Source organism: Physeter macrocephalus, chromosome 14 (assembly GCF_002837175.3).
Source record: "Physeter macrocephalus isolate SW-GA chromosome 14, ASM283717v5, whole genome shotgun sequence".
Taxonomy (NCBI): Eukaryota; Metazoa; Chordata; class Mammalia; order Artiodactyla; family Physeteridae; genus Physeter; species Physeter macrocephalus.
The window spans coordinates 124,584,700-124,609,543 of NC_041227.1; the positions used below are offsets into that span (position 1 = coordinate 124,584,700).

The window sequence follows — 24,844 nt, forward strand, 5'->3', positions numbered from 1 at the left end:
TTGCACAGCCAGGGAAGTCCCTAATGCAGAAAATTTTAAATTTTTATGATGTCCAATTTCCTTGTGTTACTTGTGTTTCTGGTGTCATATATAGGAAACTATTGCCTAATACAAAGTCATGATGTTTTACAGCTAAGCTTTTTTTTCCTAAGGCTATTACTTTAGCTCTTCTATTTAGGTCATTGATCCATTTTGAGTTAATGTTTGTATATGGTATGAGGTAGAGAGACTACTCTTTTGCGTATGGAGGCATCTTGCTTTATTTTTTATTTTGTGTAACCTTCTGGTTTTTTCATGATTTGGGTAAGAAAGTCTCATTTAATCCCAGTCTCATTACTGTGGCCCAATAAACTAGCTTTGCCACCATGCCATTGTGTTCCCATAGTGAGCCCCACAGAAAATTATCTTTGAGCGCGCACACACACACACACACACACACACACTCACACACACACACACACCCCATGGGATTGGGCGTGCCCTCCTCACTGCTCCCTCCCCTGGCTACAAAGACTCCTGAAAGCTCTAACATAAGCAATTCTTTCCTTTGGCTGAGTCATCAGCCGTTTTTAAGTCCTTTTGCTAAAACACAAATATTTGTATTGCAACTGAGTTTATCAGAACTTTTCCAGGGATGGTTAGCCACTTCCTCAATAGCCAGGGTCAGGACATGGGGAAAGGAGCCAATGCAAGGTAGACTGCTTTGGCCAGGGGTCAGGTAGAGCAGACCTGCTAGGGGCCACGCGTGCTGTTCTTCTGAGAAGGTGGCATCCATGTCGCACTGCAGTTAAAGTCCTAGAAAAGTCCTCTAGACATGGCAAGTACCATGTCTTATTTGTCATCGTGCCCCCAGCACCTAGCACCTGGGCTAGCACAAAGCAGGAGCAAGAAAGAGCAGAGTGGACATATCAGCAGGAAGGGAGTGGAAGATTGGGTGTGGAAGAGCTTAAAGAGTGAGGGACACTGAAAGGGGACGGGGTGGGCTCCAGAGCAAAGGCTGCCTCCTCTTGCATGCTGGCTTGGCCGGCAATGGGACAGGTGATACACGCTCCACGCCACGAGACTGTCCCTGGAGAGAGGGCGCGCAGTGGGCACCTGGATGAAGCTGATTCATTCTTTCCATTCACCTTTGGGAAATGCACTCAGCCCCTGTTCCCAGCTGCATCCTCTGCCCGGTGGCCTCAGCTGCATGATGGTGAGGCCCAATCTTTGTCCTGCAGGGAGCAGGACTGCAGTGTCCGCCTGCTCCGGTCTGGCCCCAGCCCAAGGCCGAGCACGGCCGCACTGGCTCACCCCAGAACCAGGCAAAGGGAGGACAGCAGCTGTTTGCCAGCCTGCTGGCACCGAGGGGACCAAGGCAGCTTCTGCACTGCCTGCTGGCAGTCTGATAAGGGCCCTGGCCACTAACCCAGTTGGCAAACGATGGAAAGGAGAAGAAACATCTGCTCTTCACCACTTGGTCATAAAGGGGGGCTGTTGGTGGGTGTATTCAAGCCTGCAAGCTGCTGTAGTGGGTTGAATGGTGTCCGTCCATGGCCCAAAAGATTGGTCCGGGTCCTGACCACTGCTAACTGTGAATGTGACCTTATTTGGAAATAGGGTCTTTGCAGATGTAAAACAGTCAAGGATCCTGAGAGGAGATCATCCTGGATTTAGGATGGGCCCTAATTCCAACAACTGGGAAAGAAGGGAGGGGGAGATTTAAGAGATCCAGGAAAGAAGGCCACATGAAGACAGAGATAGGCAGGGATTAGAGTAAGGCAGCCACAAGCCATGGAACACCTGGGGCCATCGGAAGCCGGAAGGAGCAAGGAAGGCTCCTCCCCTACAGGACGTCCAAAGGGGCCAACTGTCCAACTGTGAAATGCATTCCTGTGACGAATGAGGCAGTTCAAGGCCCAGCCTGGGCCTGCTGGGTACCAATGTCCCCAGGAACAAAGCTGAGGGCCCCCAGGCCTCCAACAGGCAGTAGGCGGGGTTCCGGCGGCAGGGTGGGGTGGATAGAATGGAGGAGGATTTGGTTCAACACCCAAACTGAGGAGGCCACGATGCTGAAACACACAATTCCAAGTTTAATGTTTTCTGGAAGAGCACTGGGGCAGCACAAAGCAGGAGGCGGGCGCCCTGCTCCCCAGCTCACCCACATACACAGTTTTTAAAGTCTGACCAGCAGAGGTCCTTCGGAGGGAAGGATGTGCAGACCCCAGACCCAATGGCCAGGCTCAGGGAGGGCAGAGGGGTGGGTCAAGATCAGGGCTTAGCAGGCAGGCAGGGGGAAGGAAGGCTCCTGTAGGGGCTTAGGGCCCAAGCAGGCAGGGTGACCCTGGCCCTGGGCGTTGATGTAGAGAAGTGGGGAAGGGCTGCCGGGCCAAAGTCGGCCACGGGCCAGAGCACAGTCCAGGCAGAGCCCGGCTCCAGGCATCCCCCAACCCCCCTCAGAGCGGAGGTTCTGACGCCGGGGGTTGGGACGTGCCCTCTCTCCCCTCTCAGACGCTGAGCCATGCGGGAGCTCCTGAGACAGGCAGGGGGGAGCTTTCCGGTTCCTTCCAGCTCTCCCCTGCTCTGGGGCCCAGGAAAGCCCCCTCCTGCATTGGTCTTAGGATGCTGGTCAAAGAGGCCCCGGGGGAGGGTGCTGGGGCGCTGAATGGTCAACTCTCTGGGAAGCAGGACTTTGAGACGGTGGGTGAGGAGGGTCTATTGAAGAAGGTGTGTAACCACGACAGCTGCTGCAAAATCAAAGGCCCTGCTTCCTTCCACAGCTGACCCGTTGGAGAGGAGGGACAGAAAGCCAATGCCCGTGTGAGAGGCATGGGGGCCCCGTCCAGGACGCGAGGGTGGGGTGGGGGAGTGGGCAGAGCCATACCAGGATGCACGGCTCTGCTGGGTTGTACTGAGCTTGGCTGCCAGGAGCCTGCGGGTTCCGGCGAGCAGGCTGCTCACCAACGCAGAGACCACGGCCGAGGGCTTGGCTGTCCCTCTGAGGAGCTGACCCTTGCCACCCAGTTCGAACCCCCTCGCCGTTGTGGCTCAGAAAGACCAGCTGAGCCCTCGGGCAAGGCCACAGGAACGTCCACGGATGTGGACGTCAGTCCAGCTGTCCCCCAAGAAGGTTCCTACGTGGCCTAAAATCTTAAGCCAGATGTGGTTTTCCGGTCCCCACGCCCCCCCACCCGCTTCCCCTGTCACCCTTGGCATCCACTTTAGATCTTCTCTTACAGGAAGTCTCCGGCAGCCTCGAGGGGAGACAGCTCTCCTGCCTGGAGCCAGCGAGGCTGGCAGAAAGGCAAAAATAATAATGCCTCCCTTTCTTTTCCATGGTTTACTTTGCTCCTTTCACAACCTTTAGAATTGGCTTAATTATTCCCAGCAATGGGAGCAAGGGTGGCTCACTCCGGGACACCCTGGCGCGTCGTGGCACGCGTGCAGGGGTCGCTCAAGGACGTGCACACAGAGGGGAGCTCTCGCGGGCACCCGCCTGGTGATTTCATGTGCGGACACGGCAAGGCCTGGGACCACACAGCCCATGTTGCTTCCCGCTCCCGCGAGGGGCGTCACGTCGAATGCCAGAGCTGGGGAGGTGTGGGCCGGGGAAACCCGGGTGGGGGAGGGGGTCTGGCGGAGCAGGGCGGGGCGCGGAGACAAGGGAGGTTAGCCTGTGGCGATGGAGCAGGAGGCCTGCGGGGCGGCTAGGGCTCAGTGGCGGGCTTGACCAGGTAGCCACTGAAGGTGATGTAGGTGTCAAACTCATCGCTGAAGATGGCGTTCTCGCGCTCACCCTTGAAGAGGCGCACCCACACCTCGTCTTGGTCCTGCAGCTCCAGCATCAGGCTCTGGCTCTGCATGATGCTGCGGTCGCTCACCTGGGCGTACAGGATCACCGCCTCCTCCCCGTTCTTCATGATGTGCAGGTACGTCTCCTTCTGGTTCCAGGTATGCACATTGAGGCTGAAGAAGTAGATGCCGGGCACATAGCAGTAGAATTTTCCCGTGAACATGTTGAAGTGGCCGTAGAGGTTCACGAACTCCGTGTCGAAAATCACCGTCTGGTAGTAGTCGTTGCTGTGCAGGGGCTTCTTCCGGCCCACCGAAAAGGCAGCGTAGTGGTTCTTGCACCGGTCCCCGGGGGCCCCCATGGACCCTTTCTGCCCTTTGGGTCCCGTGTGGCCCCTGGCGCCCACGGAGCCTGTTTTGCCATATTTGCCTTGCACGCCCCGATCTCCTCGGTCGCCCTTCTCACCTAAATGGGATGGGAAAACACGTGGCGTCAGGCAACCGCAAGGCTTACTCTATTTTCATCCGGAAGCAATTTTTTTTTTTTTTTTTTTCCCTTCTTGAAAGGCCTGGCGAAGAAAAGGGAACATATGGGTTTATCCAAAAGCAACAGGAGCAGCAGCCGGGCCCACGGCTCCCTCGGAACAAATGACCTACAGACGCAGGAGCTGGGCCTGAGGATCTGGGACCCGGGCCGCTTGGCTTCCCGGTTCAATTGTCCCAGGCTGTGCAAGGTGATCTGCTGCTCACAGGACCGTGAATCTGAGGCTTGCGGTGCAAAGGCAGGTGGGGTGAGACCCCGAGCTGCCCTGAGGCTCCTTCCCCTGTGGATCCCTCCCCAACCCCTCCTCTCGGAAAGGGGCCAGAGCCTCAGAAACGGAATTGCCTTCTCCCCGCTAGATGACAGCCTCTGCTCGGTGCCCCGAGGGGGCCCTTCTGCTCCTGCCGACTCCTCCCTAACTCCATCTTCTGCCCTGCCCTCCAATCAGGACAGAGCAGTGCCCCCTCCCCAGGGGACGGTCCCCCCTGCCGGTCTCTGTGCCTGACCTTTCAGGATGGTGATGTTGATCTGTGGCACCGGGATGGCCTGGTACATGGGAGTACCAGGGTCACAGCAGCGAAAGCACCGGGATGCGGGAGGCTCCTCTTCCTGCCTGGAGCTGTATTTTTCATGCTTTTCTTCATCCCTGCGGGAGTAAAGACATCCCCGTGAAAGCCAAGAGCTCTCAGAGCCAGGAACTCTTCTCTCTTCTGCCACCAGAGGGCCTAGGGTACCTGTCTCGCCTTCTCTCGCCTGGAGGTGTGAGGCTGTGTTAATTTTCCCTCCACAGAGACTGCGTTGGCTCTTGGCAAATTCTGAGGCTTTCAGTGAAGGTTCAGAAAGAGCCCCCTGCCCTCTGTTGACAGCAGTGACAGTCGTGGAAACAAAGATAACAAAAACGGCAATAATTTGAGGAGCTTGGCAAGATAGAGGCTACGTGGGAGAAATCTAGCACGTGACATGCCAGTGGAGTGACTGGACATCCCCTTCATGTATCTAGGATTCTAGAAGATGCTATGTTAAGCTGACTCATTTGCAAATGAGAGGGCTCAACCAGATCTGCTCCTGGGGGGCGGGGGGGGCGGGGGCAGCGACAGCTCCACGCTGCTACCTCGAGGTGTCACTGCACTGCACCGTGCTATCTGCTTGCAGCTCTTTGGCTGTGACGCGACCGTCGTGGAGGCGGCACAGTCCCTCTTGAAGGGTCAGCTCTTTGTCTCTCTCTGCTCCCATATTCAGACCACAGACGACCCAGGAAATGGATCTATACACCCTAAACTCAGCCACCTACAAGCCCTAGGCTCCCAGACGGGCCCCCGCCCCCCTCTCACCAGAAGTCTCCAGTTAGAGATTCAACAAGCCCCACACATGAGATGTGTCCCAAACTGATGGCCCGTCACTGCTGCTCATCCCTAGAATCTTCTCTTTCCAAACCCTGTTCACAGCACCAGCAGCATCACCAGTCGCCCAGAATGGAACCCTCAGCCTCATTGCAAATGCTTCTCTGGCAGCGCCAATCCATTCTGAGGATCTTGGAGTCCTGAGGAGTCAGCCCGCCCCACCATCAAAGTACCTGCAGGAGCTGGGCCCTCGGCTCTCCTCACCTCTAGGGACCACTGCTGTTCTGAATGCCCTCCTGGAATTCATCTCTCCCTTGCCAATTCATCCTCTGTTCTGCCACCCTCCAGCATTCTTTCTAGGACACCATGAAATTTAAACCTCTCCATGACTCCCCTATAGATGAAGTTCCAGAGAGACCCTTTCCCACCAGGCTCATCTTCCCTCCCATCCTCCACCCTCCGGCATCCAACCCCCTTACCCAAACGACCTACCAGCCCTTACACTGCCAGACACTGGAATGGCCACACTTCACATGTGCCATCCTGGCTGCCAGGCAGCTTTCCCCTCCTGTGCTCCTCAGGTGTCCTTCAAGACCCAGTCACTCCTCCTCCTAGCCTTCCCCAACCCCCTCCCCCGCCCTGCCACCTCCACACCGTGGACACACTGAACTGGATCGTGTGTGTCTGTCCCCCCATAGCCTTGGAGTTCCTGGAGGCCAGTGACTGTGTCATTCACGTGTGTGTCCCCAGTGCCTAGAGGATGGCCAGACCAATAACGGCCCTCAATCAATGTTTGTTGAATGAAAAGAAGGAGGAAGAAGAGGAGAAGGAGAAGAAAAGACAAAGAAGAAGAATGATGTTACTTTGCCCCAAATCCTATGCAATTCCATTGTACTCCCAAGATAGCCCGAAGCCTCAGGTATCAAGTCAGCCCAAAGCTCAAAGTGATAAAGAAACTCAAAGTCAGCATCAGGTGTCTAGGACCTCACGTTTGATGAATGACATTTTCATGAGTAATCCTAAGCATTTTATGTATCCCTACAAAAAATCCCAAATAGCCTGGAGTCTGCATATCATCGAAGGTCATATATATGAAGACAGGGCCATCTGGAAGAAATTCATAACTTTTCAAGGGAAGCCACCTCTTCTTGTGGCAGTCTTCAGCCACCATCCCCCATCTTGCAATGTGATCAGACCTCAGGGTGGTGGAGATCAGCTCTCAGCCCAGCATCGTCCCTGTCTCCTACTTCCAGGTGGTACTTAGAACCCTAGCAGATATTCTCAAAGGACAGGCAAGGATGCAAAGAAACCGAGAGCTGGGGGTTGGGGTTTTGGTGTGTACTTCTTTTAAGGATGCGGCTGCAGAACCTCACGCAGACCCATATTCCTCTGGGGTTGGAATGAGGCTGGGTTACTGTCCGCAGTTTCAGATAACAGGCCCGGGTCACCGACCGGAGAAATGGCGCCTCTGTCCCCCAGCACCGGCTCCCCAGCCTTGGCCTCTGCTCCTTCCCCTCTAGCTGCCAACGAGCCCCCTGGGGCACCTGAACCCCAGGCTCATCCCCGCCGCTGAGCCAGCGCTCCTGCATCCACACCGCACAGCCTCACCTCTCAGTGTGGTCCAGCGGTGGCTCCCTGGTCCCCTCCTGCTCTTGCTGTTCCTGCCGCCCACGGGGCACGTGGCCCAGCACCGGGCCACAGGCGAAGGCCAGCAGCAGGCAGCACGCCAGCGCGAGTCCCAGCCCACGGCGGCCCATCTTCCCGCTGAGCCCTGCTGGGGAGACACACGGGGAGGACACGGGTTGGAAGGGCCCTGCAGGGGAGCAGGCCTGCAGTGCTTGCCCGACCCACTAAGCTGACCCACTAAGTGCTTCAGTTGCCGCTCTTCCTGGGACGGCGATCACACACTCACACACACACTCACACAAGCTCAACGTACACACTCACAAAGCCCGGTGCACATTCATGCACAAATACACGTGCCCTCACACACGCACATACACCCGTTCTCACACACTCAATACACACTCCTACACAAAGACACGCTGTACACACTCAAGACACTCGGTACACGTACACACACTCAGACCCACACTCTCTTGTGTTTACACTTGCACACTCAACACGCTCACGTGTCCTCTGGTGCACTCACGTGCATGTACATATGCTCACATGCACACATGCATGCCCACCCCTGGCATTCACACTCTCAGCACACTCACAGACTTATAAGCACAGACTCGCACACCCTCACGCACGCGCCCTGGGGCCGGGCTGGCGTCGGAGCACCAGGCCACCTGCTGCCGCCGGAGCATGGCTCTGCCTGGCCCCCCACGCCTCCCAGGAAGGAGACCCCTCAACCCTGAGCTCTGCAGATGATCGTGTCTCGGCCCTGTTAGGACAATGAGCAAAATCCCGAATGAATCTGGGGGCTCCACCGTCCAGGGACTTTGCCCCAGCCTGCCCTGTGGGGCCCGGTGGGCAGGCAGGTGCTGACACGTCGCTCTCTGGCCACCAGGGGGCGCAAGAGCGCGTCCTCGAGCATCTGATGTTGGGCTGGGGGCGCCCAGCCGCAGAGGGCGTTTATTGTCATCGAAGCCAGCCCCACGTCTCTCCAAAAGCTCTGGACCGGACCCTCTTTGTCCAGGATTGAGATAGTCCTTCCAGAAAGAGCTGTCCACTGGGGGTTCCCAGTGAGCCCACTAGGGGGCAGTGCTTGGGCTTAAAACAGTCAAAACATCCCACCGGTTTCTCAGCGTCAGAGGTATCACCCTGGCTAACCCCAGCTGTGGGATTTACACGCCGTGCCTCAGCCGTTTCTGGTGCCTGGGAAACCTCCCCATCACGGAGGGGGCGACGGTGGTCAATCCCAGCCCATTTTGTTCACCGAATCATACAATTTAACACCAGAAGGGCTGACAAGGACACCTAATTGGACCCTCTGGCCTGCACAGTGAAAGAACTGAGGCGGGGGGAGTAAGAACGCCTCCCCCCCGCCCCTGCAGCTGGGCTGGGGCCGGGAACCAGGCATCGTGGGGAGGCGCAAAGCATCAAAGCAAGGGAACAGCCTCAGAAGGTCCTGTCTGATTTGTCTTTAATTCCTCTTTCATGTCTAAGGAAAACTAAAATACTGAGACGGATTTCTGTTTTTGTCGGTAATCGTCTACCCAGATGAATGCTCCTTTCACGCATCTCGGGCCACCACGGACCTCCTTCAACTCCATGGCTCAGAGGCCTCGCAGCCGGTGAGGGCACGACCCTCTCCGCGGGGCCGACTCTTTGGCTTTGTTCTTTATTCTGCGTGTTAGGAGGCTCGCTGTTTTAGCTCTGAAGGCAGAATGCTCTGGCCAGCCTCGCTGCTGGAGCCCCGTGCCAAGTCAGGAGAACCTGGGGGAGGCCGAGGACCGGGAACCAGGGCCAAGGCTCTCCCGATGGATCCTCAGAGATGTGCTATGAGACTCTGAGCCAGGAAGCCTGGCCTCCCCAGGAATCCCCCCACCCCCTGAAACCCACACTTCTGCCCGCTCTTCAATTCTCTGCACAAGCCTCATCCCCTGCAGTGGATTAGCTGGGCCCCCCACCTCCACGTTCTCTACCTGCCAAGGGTCAGGACCCAGAGACCTTCCAAATGACAGAGAGACTGCTTGGACCAGCCCCCCTCCTCAAAATGTCCACTACCTCCCCTCCACTTGGCGAAGAAAATCTGTACATGTAAACGTGATTTATAAAATACATATTAAAAAAATCTCTCCCTCTCTCTCCTCGCCCCCTCTACCCATCTATCACTTCTCCAGCCTCCTTGCCAGGGTAGGCACCACCCTCCCCAGTCCGCTCCCACACTTCGCCTGCACTGCCCAGCACCCCTCACCCCGTGTTCAAGCTCCCTGCTTCACGTACTGCAACGTACGTACACGTCACCTGGGAAATCTGGTGAAAATGCAGATTCTGATTTGGCAGATCTGGGACACCAAGGCACCACACTTTGAGCACCAGGTTCCAGCCACACCCCCAAACTCCTGGCACCTGCCCACCTGCCCACATCCTTCTCCCCTGGCCAGGAGCACCCTTTGTCCTCTTCTCTTCTGCTAATAACCAGGCTAACAGGACTGACAGCTGCCCCAGGCCCGGTGCTGGGCATCCCTGCATCATTCACTCACCCTTACAACCCCACAGGTTAGGCTTCCTTCCGAGAACACTTCCTCATTAATAGTTTTTACCCCATCACAGGTCTCGTATGGACCTGCGGTGAATCTTTTAAGGAGACAATATTCATTCATTATTATACTGAATTCACCAATGAAGAAACCGTGACGAGAAGTCGATTAGCCTAAGGCTGCCCACTTTTTAAGCCATGGGGGCTGGATTTGAATTCAAGAGGCTGCCCTCAGATCACATCAAAATCCTACCCAAGGGACCTCCCTGGTGGCGCAGTGGTTAAGAATCCGCCTGACAGTGCAGGGGACACGGGTTCAATCCCTGATCCGGGAAGATCCCACATGCCGCGGAGCAACTAAGCCCGTGCGCCACAACTGCTGAAGGCTGCACGCTCTAGGGCGTGTGCTCCACAACAAAAGAAGCCACCGCAACAAAGAGTAGCCCCCGCAACAAAGAGTAGCCCCTGCCCTCCGCAAGTAGAGAAAGCCCGCACGCAGCAACAAAGACCCAACGCAGCCAAAAAAAAAAGAAAAAAATCCTACCCAAGACCCAACTCAGGTGCTTCATATTCCTTCTGAAGGCCTCCCAGACCCTCAACTGGAACAAACTCTCCCTGCTCTTTTTTGCTTGCGTTTCTCATATTGTCTCATTCTGCAGAGAGTTTTTCTTGGCCTAGAAGATTCTGCACAGCAGACCTGTGACCTCCTCTGGGCTTGGGATACGGTCTTGTTCATCTTGGACCCACCAAGCATTCTGCAGCACCCTGAACTCAACAAATATTTGTCAGATTGAATTCTCCAAATTTGTTTATTGCCCTATTTCTGTATTTCCTCTGTTTCTCCTTTGGCGCCTTGATAATTACTCTCTTTTTCCTTTTCAATGCCAAGCTTGCATCACTTGAAAGGAAAAGAGGTTTTCCTTTCTTCAAACATTTTTTTTTCCTGAATCCAAAGTAATATATATTCATCTGGGAAAAGCTGGAAAATAACAGCAAAAGAAAGTACAGCGCTATCTTGGACTCTTTTGGCCCCAGGGTTGCTCAGCCTCGGCACCATTGACATTTGGGCTGGATCAGCTTTTGTCGTGGGAGGCTGTCCGGTGCATTGTAAGATGTTTAGCAGCATCTCTGGACTCCACCCACTAGATTCCATCAGCACAGCCCCACCCCCAGTTGTGACAATCAAAAACATCTCCAGACTTTGCCACGTATCCCCTGAGAGGCAGAAACCCTCCCAGTTGAGAATCAGTCCTCTACCCTCAATGGAAGTACACTTTTGCATGTGGGTACGTTTCTTTCTAAGTCTGGAAAAGGTATTTTCTCTACCTAGATAGAAGAGATGGGGACCAGGATGCAGCCGGTGCAGGGGTGATGATATCGGTGGGGGTGGGGCCCGTGATGACCCAGCAAAGAGTCGGAGGTGCCAGGAGGACTGAGTGAGGGCAGCAGAGGCTGGTGGTTCTCCTCAAGGACCTCCTCTTTGGAGTCAAAGCAAACCCAGACTGAAAGCTTTCCCTCTTCAAAACTATCTTCAGAACGCTTTTCCTAAGTCCCACAGCAAAGCCAACATCATGACATTATGATCTTTTTACTCACTTTTGGGCAAAAACAGTATTGCCCAACATCTAACCAAACTTGGCTCCAGCCCTCTTTAGCAATTTCCAGTGAAACGAAGTGCCCTGCAAGTGGGGGAGGTATGCCCCCAGAAAGGTGACGCAAAGAACATGCTGTGCTCCGTGAGGCAGGTCCGGGGAGCAGCCCCCAGGACTCCATGGCCAGTGGTGTGTAACCCTTGTGAATCTGGACCCCAGTGGTCCAGTCTCCTGGCTGCCTTGCGGTCAAGACATCTGAGGTTAATTCCAACATGACTCAGAACTGGACTTGCCTACCCCAAACCCTGCAAAGACATTCATGTTCCAAATTCCACAGCAATTCCATGAACATCTTTATCTTCCACCCACTCCCTTCAGGACCTGCAGCTCCTCCACTCCTCTCTCCTCAACCCTCCCCATCTCCCTGCATCTTAACCTCCCCCAGCAAGGAAGAACCCCCCTCTACAGTAGGTGGGAGGGGAAAAGGAGGAATTGGGTCAATGACAGGGTCCAGAGGAAGGCAGGAAGTCTGAGAACACTTCCTGGTTAATGATTTTTATCCTCCCAGCCCTCCAATGGATCTGTGGTGAATCCTTTAAGGAGACGATATTCATACACAAGTTCAAGTTTCCTTATATCCGTTTAAAATCGGTCCTGTCATTTTGGGGGGGCCCGCCCACCTCCACGGTGTCATGCCTGTGTTCTGCCAGTGAACTCCTAGCCCTCAAGTTCCACATGTCTGCCTTTTGTCTTGTTGCCAACCCCGCCCAGTGCCCGTTGACAAAAGCATTTTATAAACCTGATTTTCCCTCTTCCTTAATCCTCATTGGGTAACCAGCTGTTCTGAGAGGCGAGAAGCCTAGGATCTCCCTGGATTAGAAGGAGATTAGAAGACAAGTCGAAATGCTCAGGAATTCCCTCTCAGCAGAAAATTGAACACAGGCATGGTTTACTGGGTGCCCGTGATTTGCACAGCATCGGGTAAGAGCTTGGGAGACAGTGATTCCACCGCAGATTAAATATACTCCCTGACCTCAAGATTACCATCCATGGGGACTTCCCTGGTAGTCCAGTGGTTAAGGATCCACCTTCCAACGCAGGGGACGCTGGTTCGATCCCTGGTCGGGGAACTAAGATCCCACGTGCCACAGGACAACTAAGCCCACGGGACAGTTAAGCCCACGGGACAGCTAAGCCCGCGCGCTGCAACTGGAGAGAAGCCCACGTGCCGCAACGAAGATCCCGAGTGCCAAAACCGAGATCCGACGCAGCCAAATAGATAAAAATAAATATTAAAAAAAAAAAGATTACTGTTCAGTGAAGGAGACAGATATGTACACAATCACAGCTCAAGGCAGAGCAGCAGATGTTGACTCAAAATGTGACATTCTAGGCCCGTGCTGTCCACTGCAGTGGCCGCTAGCCACCTGTGGCTATTTCATTAAAGAACATTCTAGGGACTTCCCTGGTGGTCCAGTGGTTAAGACTCCGCACGTCCACTGCAGGGGGCATGGATTAGATTCCCGGTCGGGGAACTGAGATCCCGCATGCTGCACAGCATGGCCAAAAAAATAAATTAATTCAATTAAAATAAATTAAATTAAAGACCATTCTAAATTCCATTCCTCAGTCACGATAGCCACATTCCAGGGGCTCAATGGCTACAGGGAGGTGGGAGCTACCTTATCGGACTGCACAGAACATTTCAATCACTGCAGAAAGCTCTGTTGGGCAGCTCTCTTCTATTAAGATGAAGTTGGGGGGTGGGGGAGTAGGAACTATGAACAAACAGCGGGCCAGAAATCTGGGAGTCATTTAGACGCCTTCCTCTCACATATCTGCCACATCAAGTCAGTCATCAAGCCTCTTTAATACCTCCTGAAGGTCTCTGCTCCTCCGAACCATTCGATGCTTTCCAGGAGCTCTGGCTGTGTCCCAGACCCCAATTCACCCAAAACAAATATCTTTGTCTGGCTTGTCTAGGGCCTGGACACCACCCCCAAATTTTACATGCTTCTCCCGGGGAAGCTTGGCATAAGATAGGACTGTCTCCCACACCTAAGGTCTTCTAGGTCAAGAAGGCGACGTGGACCAGCATCCAATCGGTCCCTGTTTCAACACAGCATCAACCATCCCTCAGCCACCAGCAATCCTTCCTCACATCTGCTCCTGCCACCCTCCCCTCCCCGGTATCTTCTCTACCAGAAAGGAAGCCCTGGGGCTGCCCCTCTCTGCTTCGACATCTGGCGGAAATTCTCCTGTTGAGACACTCAGAGCTCTCCAGTTGCTGTAGGAGGTTCCCTGGACTCAGATCCTGGGGTGCCCAGAAAAGAGAAAGCCCCATGTTGGGGTGTCCCTCTGGCCCTGACGACCATCATGGTTGTCTAACACATGACGTCTGCTTTCCTTCCCCAGAAGCCATTATCACACTCCTTTTCCACTTACCAGACTCCTCTGGTGATGGGCCAGGAGGGAGGCAGAGTGGCTTCCACTTGATAAATGACATTTGTTCGCCAATCCCAGGAAGCCTTTTCATATCTAATTTTCCCTTCTGTAATGGGGCAGCCCCAGCCGGTCTTGGACCCTCTTCCTCCCGCTTCCTCCCAACCTTGCAGAGGAAGCAGCAATGGGGGCTGTGCATCCTTTATTAGAGGAGCTCTGGTCAACTGGAGGTGAGCTGTGCCTTTCCCAAAAGATGAGGGCATCCTGGCGCCCAGCTCACTTGCTGAATCTCCCTCTTTCCCTTCTTCCAAGAAGTTGTTCTCTGGCTTAGAGGAAGAGGGTTTATTTTTTCTTAAGGTTTGGGGGGTTTATTTGGTTACCTCCAAAGCCCAAGGCCAGCGATAGAGATGGGGTCTTCCCGGGCTACTTGCTAATTCATAAACGAGGCCTTCCTTTGTTCTGACTTGGGATAAAACAGTGAAGGAAAGAGGGGCCGGGCATCCTCCCCATCCTGAAACATCTCCATCCTCTCCCGAGGCAACTCACTGCACCTAGACCAGGAGAGGCTTACCTGGAGCTGAGAGAAGACACTGCCTAAGTTTCCACCCAGGCCCTGCAAACAAGGAGACCACATGGGCTGCAGGCGGCGGGCCTTCGGGGGCACCTGGCCAGCCCAGCCTCCCCAGTGCAAACAAAGATTTCCTTGACTAGAGCCCTGTCCTTAGATCACCTCCCAGCTGTGAGGCCTCGGGCGGCAGGCTTGGCCCCCGCTTTGAGAACCGTGTGAGAAAGAAGAGCTACTGACAGCTCGTGCCTTGCCGTGAGCCCGCGCTGCAGGTGGCCTGGCCCACGTCCCACTACCTCGCAGCGGTGACACCCTCGGGGGCTGACCGTTCCCAAGACGGAGGGAGGAAAAAAGCTGGGAATTCCACGGCCTGTGCCCCGGCCGCACCATCCCTTTTACAAGCACCACACCGATTTTCGTTTTCTAGGGCCTGGAAATCACTGCCGCGTTTTACAGCCATCTCCGGGGAAAGCTTGGCGAAAGGTAGAACTTTGTCCCACATCTAACGGCTTCTAAGTCAAGAGTACAGTTTAGCTCAGCATCCAGTCAGTCCTGCCTGCTCCAGCCCAGACTGCTCTGGCTGAGATCACCGACGTCCAGCTCCTGTGCACGCTGCAGGGTGCCTGCCGGGATGACAGCCCACCTCCCCGCCCCCGATCCGGCCCATGCTGTCTCCCTGTGTTTACTCTCCATAACCTCCCCCTTAGCGACAGGTGTTTTCCAGACCGTGTCCTCGGCCCTCAGCCCTCAGCCCCTCTCACTCCAAACACTTTGCGCCCATCGCTTCCTGTGTGATAGCTTCAGTGGACAGCTCCTTGATCCTTGTCCCCAGCAGGCGTCCCTCGCCACCAAGCTCTCGGCCTGCGCTCTCCAGAACATTGGCCTCTGGCCTCTGGGGCCAGTTAAATTCTTTACAACTAAACATACTGAAAAATTCCATTCTCGGCCACTCGAGCACATTTTAAATGGCTACCCTCTTAGACGGCACAGCTGGGAGGACACTTCCATCATCGCAAAGCCCTACTGCACAGCGCTGGTCCGGAGCCAGAAGTCCAGCTGCCTTCAGATCACGTCCTCTTCGCTCTGTCGTGAGGTGCTCAAGCCCCCAGTTAGTTCGCTCTCTTCTTCCCCAGCCTCCGCCATCCCTGCTCCTCCTCCTGCGCTTACAGCTGTTCACACAGGGCCCCCCGGCCGGCATCTCGGAGCTCTACAGACTTTGGCCTCTCTTGCACCGTAACCAGGCCTCCAGGCAATCTCTCCTCGCCCTCCCTTCGGGCGCTGTCACTGCTTCTTTCTCAGCCCTGCGCTGGTCTCCCCGTCTCTCCTCTACCTTCCAAACTGCTGGCCAGAGGCAGCTTTCCAACCTGCAGATCTGAATGCCCCCCTTGGCTCAAAAGGCTTCCATGAAAATAAAGGAAACATTTAAGCCCTGCGCTTCACCATCTGCCTCCCGCCTCATCTCTGGCCCCCTTGTCCCCACCCCTGCATGTGTATCCTTCACTCCAGCCAACTGGAGCCACCGGAAGTCCCAAGTCACACCACGGTCTCGTCCTCTGTCTCTTTCTCCTGCCACCTTTCTCGTCGCTGTGTCCTTCAGAGCCCGGCCTGATGCCACCTCCTCCAGGAAGTTTCCTCCCCCAGTATCTAGCACAGACCGGCTTCCTTGTCTGGTCCCCCCACAGACCAGGAGGTCCTCATACACAGGAGATGTGTCTCAGTTCACACGTGTCTCCAGTGCCTGGGGTCTGACTTTCAGTATTGACCGAACTCCACAGTCCCGTTCAGCCCTTCCCAAATAGCAGAGCCATCGTCCAAAGACGACTCAAGCCAGTGTGCTCAAATCTCTAATTCAGGTTGGGGGTGGTTTGGGGTGTGGGGAGAAGGGAGGTGGGGAGAGTGACCCAGGGCACACCATTGTATTTTATTTATTTATTTTTGGCCACACCACGCAGTATGCAGCATCTTAGTTCCCCGACCAGGGATCGAACCCATGCCCCCTGCAGTGCAAGCGCGAAGTCTTAACCACTGGACCGCCAGGGAATTCCCAGGTCACACCATTAAGTGTCATCAGAACGCTGAATCCCGATGTCACCAGGTAGCCATCTTTTCCTCAAATGCTCCTCTTATCAGCACTGAGAAAGCCTCCTGCTTCAAAAAGAGTTACAAGCGCTCGCTTTGGCAGCACATATACTAAAACTGGAACGATACAGAGAAGATTAGCATGGCCCCTGCGCAAGGATGACACGCAAATTCGTGAACGTTCCATATTTTTAGACGTAGAGAATGCACTGAGGACACGGGGAGGGGGAAGGGTAAGCTGGGACAAAGTGAGAGAGTGGCATGGACATACATACACTACCAAATGTAAAATAGATAGCTAGTGGGAAGCAGCCGAATAGCACAGGGAGATCGGCTCGGTGCTTTGTGACCACCTAGAGGGGTGGGATAGGGAGGCTGGGAGGGAGAGAGATGCAAGAGGGCGGGGATACGGGGATATATGTATATGTACAGCTGATTCACTTTGTTATACAGCAGAAGCTAACACAGTTCCATATTTTTAGACGTAGAGAATGCACTGAGGACACGGGGAGGGGGAAGGGTAAGCTGGGACAAAGTGAGAGAGTGGCATGGACATACATACACTACCAAATGTAAAATAGATAGCTAGTGGGAAGCAGCCGAATAGCACAGGGAGATCGGCTCGGTGCTTTGTGACCACCTAGAGGGGTGGGATAGGGAGGCTGGGAGGGAGAGAGATGCAAGAGGGCGGGGATACGGGGATATATGTATATGTACAGCTGATTCACTTTGTTATACAGCAGAAGCTAACACACCATTGTAAAGCAATTATACTCCAATAAGATGTTAAAAAATAAATAAAGAGAGTAAGGCGCAAGAAAAATAATTAATTAATTAATTTTTAAAAAAGAGTTACCACCCATTGCCTCCATCAGCCAAAGTTACAAAACACCTCAATGTCCTGCAAAAGCAGTCTAATCAAACAAATGATGGTGCAGCCACACAATGGAAAACTAAAGACGAGGTGGTTGGTCAGGCTGGCAAACTCAAATGCCTTCAGCCATTGGCCATGGGCTGGGTGTAATGTGACAGGGAGGGGTGGAGATTGCTCGGAACCCAGAAACACACGCTCCGTTTAAAGGCATTTAAATAAATAAATAAATGATGCTGGGGGCGGGGGGAGGGGGGCAACTTCAGCTGGTAGCACCAAGGACTGACCTCTGTAAACAGACGAATGTTCACTGGCGTGGAAAGATGTTCGTAAAATGCTGTAGAGTGAAAATGCAGGTTGAAAACATACATACATAAAAACACATTCACACATGCACGTACACTAGCCCAGAGATTTGAAGGCCACCCACCTGGCTGCTAACAGCAGTTATCTCTGGGTGATGAAAATACGGATGTTTGCCATTTTCTTATTTTAGGGTCTCTGGGGTTTTCCCCTATAACCGTCACATATTTTTTCACATTAAGTACACGTTATTTTCCACTTAGACAAATGATAAGTAAGCCCCACCCTGGGGACTAAGGGAGTATTTTGTTTATTTGGGGGAATTTGAGTCTCTGCCTAGAAAAGGAGAACGGGGGAGGGGCTTGAGGATGGTGTGGCAGGTTTGTGACTCAGGCAGGACTGTGGGGGATATAAACCGCCCTCGTGCTGAAGTCCCACGTTCTTTTTTTTTTTTTTTTTTTTTTTTTTTTTTTTTTAATGTATTTGTTTTTGGCTGCATTGGGTCTTCGTCACTGCGCGCAGGCTTTCTCTCATTTCGGTGAGCGGAGGCTACTCTTCATTGTGGTGCACAGGCTTCTCATTGCGGTGGCTTCTCTTGTTGCGGAGCACGGGCTCTAGGCGCACAGGCTTCAGTAGTTGCGGCACGCGGGCTCAGTAGTTGTGGCACACGGGCTTAGTTGCTCCACGGCATGTGGGATCTTCCCGGACCAGGGCTCGAACCCGTGTCCCCTGCGTTGGCAGGCAGAGTTTTAACCACTGCGCCACCAGGGAAGCCCAGAAGTCCCACGTTCTTTCGCAAGTGTTTGTTGAGTGTCTCCTGCGCGCTGGGAAGAGGGCTGGATTCTAGCGACACGGTGGAACAAGAGGAAGATAAGGCCCTCCCCTGGGGCGGCCGAAACCTGGAGTTACCGTGGGTACTGATTACGCCGGGAAAGGCACCCAAGTGGGGCTAGAATCAGGCCAGCCAGAGAGAACACGTTTTCTATAAGCAGGGCATTTGTTCTGCCTTTGACACACCAGTCACTGGTGTACTTGCCACTGAAGGAAGCTGCCTGCAGCCACAAAACAAGAGAAAATGGAGGCAAATCTTTGAGGCCACCATCAGGACTTCCGCTCAACAGCCAGGCGAGTTAACGGGCCCAGGAGCAGCCCCGTCATTTAGCAGAGATTCCCTCTAACAAAGCTCTGGTTAAGCACCTGCTGCCTGCCGGGCTCTGGGCACGTGCTTTACGGAGGCTACTGAACTTGTCCCCTACGGTCACCTCGATTTCTCAGAGGAACAAACGGGCTCAGAGGGAGAGAGTCACTCACCCCAGGCCCTGCCGTGGCAGGGGCTGCAGCTCAGGTGAGACCCAGGTGTGCCTGACAGCAGAGCTCCTGCCACTTCGCCTGGAGGGGGCCTCCAGGAAGATGCCGGCTAGGTAGGACAGGCTGGTCCTGACAAACCACCGTCCTGAGGGCACTCCCGCCTGCCGGGCGGTGTCCACCTCCTTAGCTCACTCATCTACAGTGGGAACAGCGGCGGCAGCCCTGGGCCCTGAGGAACTTATCCCCCAGCTGAGACCTCGCATTCATCCCTTCAGCAGGTTGCTGAGGGCCTGCTCCATGCCTGGCACCATGCGGGGCACCAGGGATCCGTGATAACCATCCTCATCAAAGCAACGTGCTAAAACGTCCCGGTGCCAGCATCTTAACATCCACCACTGGAGCTCAGTTCCTTTGGGTTTAGGCACAGAATCACCAGGAACCTCCCTCACACCTCAGAATGGAAGGGGCATGGGGGCTGCGGTCACTGAATGTGCATTTTGAAGGCACTGCTTTTGCAGGGTAGAGAGAAAACAGTGCATGGTGAGCTCTGCAGGGGAGGGGAGGGGAGCCCACATCTCACAGGGAATGTAAACAGTCCCACCCTGACCCCCATGCCCTCTGATGAGCTCAGAAGCGAAGGGGACTGAGGCCGAGTGCAGCTGACAGGAGGCAACGATGTAAAGAATTGACATTCTCTACAGGGGGTGCAGTGAGCGTGCCCTGCGTCTGCCCATCCCTGGGGGCTGCCAGGGGTCAGGTGTGGGAGGGGCCCCACAGGAGAGGTCCCTGCAGAGAGGGGGCCAGGAGCAGAATACGGGATGAGAAGGGAACAGAAGCGGGGAGGGCAGGCGTCAGACTCCGGCCCAGCGCCCCAGCTGCCCGGGCCTGGCTCTGGTTGCTCTGCAGGGCCCATTCTCAGGGTCTCCTCCCTGTAGGTCAGGCCAGTTTACAGAACCACGGGTCTTGCTCTCATAGCTATACCTTAAGGGGTGGGGGGTAGACGTCCTGAATGCTGGAAGTCCTGAGTGCCACGGCCACCCCAAACTCCACCCAGACCCACCCATCTCTCACCAGAACTCACTTTGGACTCTTCACAAGCAGAAAGGGCCCAAGTGTTTCCAAGCGCACCCCAGTCCCCCACCCTGACCACCAGCCTCAGACCCCGCAGGGCAGAGCTGCAGGGCCCAGCCCAGCCGACATCTGGCCTGCATCCGCCCGCAGCTCCACCAGGGCTGGCAGCCTTCTCAGGCGAGGTCCTTCTCCTTCGCTGGTCCCCGGGGCAGAGAGCGGCTGGTAACCCGACGTCCCCACTTGGGGACGGGGTGCAACGGAGGCGAAAGGTTTGGGGCCTCCCCCCAAGTGTGGATTCACCAGCGGCTGGCGGCAACGTCTGACCCAGCACAAGGCACCAGGCACCTGGCGTCCGCATGCTGCCCACGTGCCCCACTGCCCGCGCCGCCTGCCTGCCTCTTTTCTCCCGCGCCCCCTTCCCATCCTGCCTCCTGCCCCCAGTCTCCTGCTCTGCTCTATCTCATTTCAAGGAAACTTCCTACAGGAGCCAGGGAGGTGGTCAGGCAGGGAGGTGGTCGGACACGGAGGCGCAGGATGGGACAGGATGCCCCAGCAGGACTGTGCCAGTGCTGCCCACAGCTGGAGAGGGTTTGACTCCAAAGGCCTCTGGGCAGGCCAGGGACACCCCGGTGGGCAGTGGGGGGCCTCCGGCGCTTCTGCCCACACCCACGCTGCTGTGAGCCCAATTCGGGGAAGCAAGCGTGGGCAGGGATGAGCGGCTTCCCGGGGCCCGAGCGCCACTCCCACCTCCAGCTGCTCAGGCCCCTCTCAGCTGCAGCCTTGACCAGGACCCAGAGCCACAGCTGTCCCAGTGAGCTCAAGAGTTCCCACTCCCGCTCACAGCATCGAACCCCCCCGCCCCCCGAGAGGCAGGAAGACAAGGCTCAGAGGCCACAGGCTGCAGTGGCAGAAGTTTCGCTGCGGGGCTTGGGGAGGAGGAAAAGAGCCAGTGTGCTCGCTTCTGCATGTCCGTGGTTAAGAGCAGAACTGGCCCTGCCAGGCTGAGGATGCCTGGGCGGGGCCCCAAGAATCCTGAATCCTGGGCCCCGTGGGACCGGCTCACTGGGCTGCCCCTAGAGCATGGAAGGAAGCACCTGTTCAGGCTCTGATGGTCCTTTTCCAAATCCTTCTCCAAGTGGGCAGATGTTCCCTCGTACTGTGTGAGGGGCCAGGGAGGTGTCTGGGGTCCCGTCCAGGGAGGTGCCTTGTCTCATTTGACTTTACGAGAAGGCAGATTTCGGCAGGTAAAAATAGGAAGAAAATAATAAACCTCTGCCCACACGGTAGTTACACCACCAAGCTGAAGTGCCCCAGGAGACCATCGCCCCCACTTAAGATCTCTGGACTCTCAGGGCAGGGAGACGAGGCTGCTTCCGAAACACTCACATCTCTCTCCAGTGGACGGGCAGGCAGAGTTACCTTAAGTAGTCAGCAGAGTGTGGGGACCATAACAGAAAGGAAACTTTTATTCTTCCTTTCCTTTGCAAGCTATCACCACCACCTCTCCCCTAGGGCCCTGGAGCCTCAGCCACCCGAGGCCCAGGAACAGGGACTCAGGCAAAGGTCCGGCCCCCAAGACAAAAATGAAATGGCAAGCTCATGTCTGGTGAGGATACCCAGCAACATGACTGTATCTACAAAATTCTTTTCATCTTTGTTTTGATGGGTGAAGTTCAATGCCAGAATATTTGGTTTATGAGTCACGCTAATTACAGCTGGGGGCGGGGCGGGGTGGGTAGAGCGGGAGGCACCAGGAAGAATAACAGAAAGAAGCATGTTCCAAAAAGATTATGCTGTGCTGGTTGCCCTAAATAGGGAGGTTATGGCCCAGGAATGAGGAGGGAGTTGCCTGCACCCTTCCTGGGGCCATGTCGGCCTTCTTGGCTCCCACCTGTGAGCGTGTCCCTCACTGGATGGCTGCCCCTGACCCAGACAGGCAGCGGTGTCCTCTGGCAGAAAGAGGGCCCATCCAAGGCCTCTGGCACCTACATTTGTCTGTCGCCCTGACCTGCTGCTCACCAGCAGCATATTCCTTGGCATCCCAAGAGACTCAAGATGGGAGAAGGAAGACAGGGAGAGCCAGAGGAGAGGGCTGGAGTCCCTGGGAAGCAGACCCTGGCTGTCCTTCTGGCCCCAGGGAACTTTCTCTGTGGGAAGCTGGGAAGTGAATTTGGAAACTTGAGAAGCTTGGGTTCCAGCTTCGGCTTGGAAAGTTGTGCATCCTTGAGCAAGTCACATGCCTTCTCTGGGCACAGAGATGCAGGCCTCAGGTCCTCCATCTACTGCCTCTGGGCAAGTCATCGCCTCTCTGAGCATTTCAGGGGTGAGAGTGCCATTGATAGAATTGTTGAGAATCAGCATTTGCTCACTGCTTGCTGTGTGGGAAACACACACACACACGCACACACACACGCACACACACACACACACACACACACACACACACACGCACATCCATGGCTGCCATTATTTATATTGCCACTGTTGCTGTTGGGTCATCTCTAAGCCCCACCTCAGCTCTCAGGTCAAGAGGGAGAGTGGAGAAGGGGGACCAGAAAGGGCAGCTCAACCCTCTGCACCCCCCACCTCCCCTTCCCCTGTATTTTTCCTGTCTCTCTAGTTGGCAAGGACAGTGAACAGGCCTCCTGGAGAATGCACTGCCCATAGCAGGCCTCTCCCTGCAGTACGCACAGGCAAGTGCCTCTATTTGTGAACTTGCATGTGGGGCTGTCCGCCTGCTTCCCTGAGCTATAAAAAGCAAAGGCCTAGCGTCTCTGAGGACCTCACATCCTCCCCCAGGGACCCAGGATGTAGCTAGTGGTTGAGAAAACTCAGTTTCTCAGGACACTCCCCGTTTTCAAAGCTTGGAAAGAGGAAGCACCAAGTGTGCCAAACTGCCTCCATTCTTAGAAACCAAGTGAGATAGAGGAGACAGGAGCAAGTCACAGAGAGAAGCAGCTTCCTCCCTTCCTCCCAAGTGGATCAGGAGGGCCCGTGAGCACCTACAGCACGTTGGGGTCCCACGGAAGACACAGCAGCTGTCCAGGAATTGGCACGGTGGGGCCCAGGCTAACACGACATGGGTGCCCAGGACAGGCGGGGATCACACCTGTGCCGTGGAGATGCTTGGTACCTGGTAGTGCACAGAGAGGCATGCACAGTCCAGAGGCTCAAGGGAAGCTCAGTGACTCGGGCCCAGACCAGGGCCACATTCAGTGGGGTGGGCAGACCAGAGGGTCCCCCGAGCGGGACATTATTTTTTCCTGTCCAGGCTGGATCCCCTCCAGGAACACCAAAGCCATTAGATGCAAGGGCCGAAGCCAGCATCCCCTGTTCTGTGTAGGGTCCAAGTTGCCCACAGGCAGGGCTGGCTCTCAGACAGTCCAGGCGCTATTGGGGTGGGGTCTCCCCACCGCGTGCAGAGGTGACTTGGGTATCACTCCTTTCCCTTTCACAGCCAGGGAAGATTGAAGCAAGAGAAACACGCCACGAAAATCGGGGGAGGTAACAATCATTCCTGACAGCATCTGTCTGCCACAGAAGCCCCCTGCTCCCTGGTCAACAGAGGGAAACCACGGCCACGGCTCTCCACGGCACCTCGGCTCCGAAGGGAGTATCAGGAACCGGCACCGGGCCCTTCTCCGCCAACTCCTGGTCTCTCTACCCCTTCGCCGCCACTGCCCTCTGGCCCCTCCCACCCCGCTCCTCGCCCCATGTAGGTGTCTGCTCCGCGACCACGCTGAAGCCAGGAGAAGGAGCACTGGATCCCCCTCCTTCCCCCCACCCCCGCCACGGCCACGTCCCGTCCGCCAGGCCACCTACCTCCAGCCACCAGCGTCCGGGAGCGAGCGGGGCGCCCGCGTCCTGCCCGCGGCCTCTCTTAGAGCATCTCCCAGCGGCGGAGCCCCCTCCCAGCCAGGTCGGGGGAAGACCAGACTTGTCGAAGGAGAGAGCAGGCAGGAAGGAAAAAGTCCTCCGGGAAGAGGGCGCAGAAAGTTGTCGGGGTGCAGGACGGCCGGCCGCTCCCCGGCACCTGGATCTCCTCGGCTACAAGGTCTCTTTGGCCAGAAGCGGAAACGCGGTTTCTCGAAAGTAGAGGAAGAACCGAAGAAAGCGGGACAGACGCGTAAAGAGCAAACCCGGGCCAGATGTGAGTGGCCGCGGAGCCTCGAACGCTCCCAGCGCATTTTATCCAAACAGCAGCCGCCGAGGATTAACTGTGTGTGTGCCCGGGGGGGAGGGGAGCCCAGCGCAGCCCTCCTCCTGGCTACCCTGGGAGCTGGCGGGGGCCGGGGACTGGGGACTGGGGGCGGGGCTCGGAGAGTCCGGAAGTCCCTCCAGGTGCGGGAGTGGCCGGGGGTCCAGGACAAGGAAGGTTGGGAACTCCGAGCTGCTGGGTGGCAGGGGGATGGGCTCCAAGGAGCTCCTGGCGCGCTTGCAGCCAAGCCCCTGGAATCCGTCCCCAGAAGGTGGCAGACCTGAGACATCCACCTGGGGTCCGGGGACCATGGACAGGTCTGGGGGAATCTGTGAACCCCCGAAACAGAACGCAAACTTGCATGTGTGCCCGTGTGTGTACACACATGTGCGTTGTTGGACGCTGATGGTCTAATGCTTTGATCGGATTCTTGGAGGAGTCTGTGATCCAAAGGTTAAGAACCCTGGCTGGGGGTGCAGACTTTCCAGGGGACGTGCGAGCCAGGGCAGGGCGGGCGGGGCCAGCAGGAGAGTCAGCATTTCTCAGTCTCCATCAGGCCTTTCATTCCTCGATATGAAAAACAGACATTTTCTCCACCTTATACAACTTC

The 24,844-nt window shown here is 55.6% G+C and overlaps 1 protein-coding gene and 1 non-coding gene across 4 annotated transcripts; one reads left to right on the forward strand and one right to left on the reverse strand.

Annotated features, from left to right (window-relative positions):
- Positions 1–719: 719 nt before the first annotated feature.
- Positions 720–24,235, reverse strand: C1QTNF1 (C1q and TNF related 1). Of its 3 annotated transcripts, XM_007106691.4 has the most exons (5): positions 23,859–24,235; positions 17,642–17,691; positions 7,261–7,426; positions 4,819–4,958; positions 720–4,237 (listed from the first exon to the last, which is right to left on the reverse strand). In XM_007106691.4, exons 1-5 carry the CDS (start codon positions 24,221–24,223, stop codon positions 3,687–3,689), a joined length of 1,272 nt encoding a protein of 423 aa, XP_007106753.1. In that variant the 5' UTR covers positions 24,224–24,235; the 3' UTR covers positions 720–3,686. The 3 variants fall into 3 exon arrangements, with proteins under 3 accessions (XP_007106753.1, XP_007106755.1, XP_023986129.1); XM_007106693.4 differs by lacking the exon at positions 17,642–17,691 and having other exon boundaries at positions 7,261–7,423; positions 23,859–23,946; XM_024130361.3 differs by lacking the exon at positions 17,642–17,691 and having other exon boundaries at positions 721–4,237; positions 23,859–23,979.
- LOC112066618 (U6 spliceosomal RNA) lies at positions 16,571–16,676 on the forward strand. The gene has a single exon (XR_002892763.1). It is a non-coding gene; the product is annotated as a U6 spliceosomal RNA (small nuclear RNA).
- Positions 24,236–24,844: the final 609 nt, after the last annotated feature.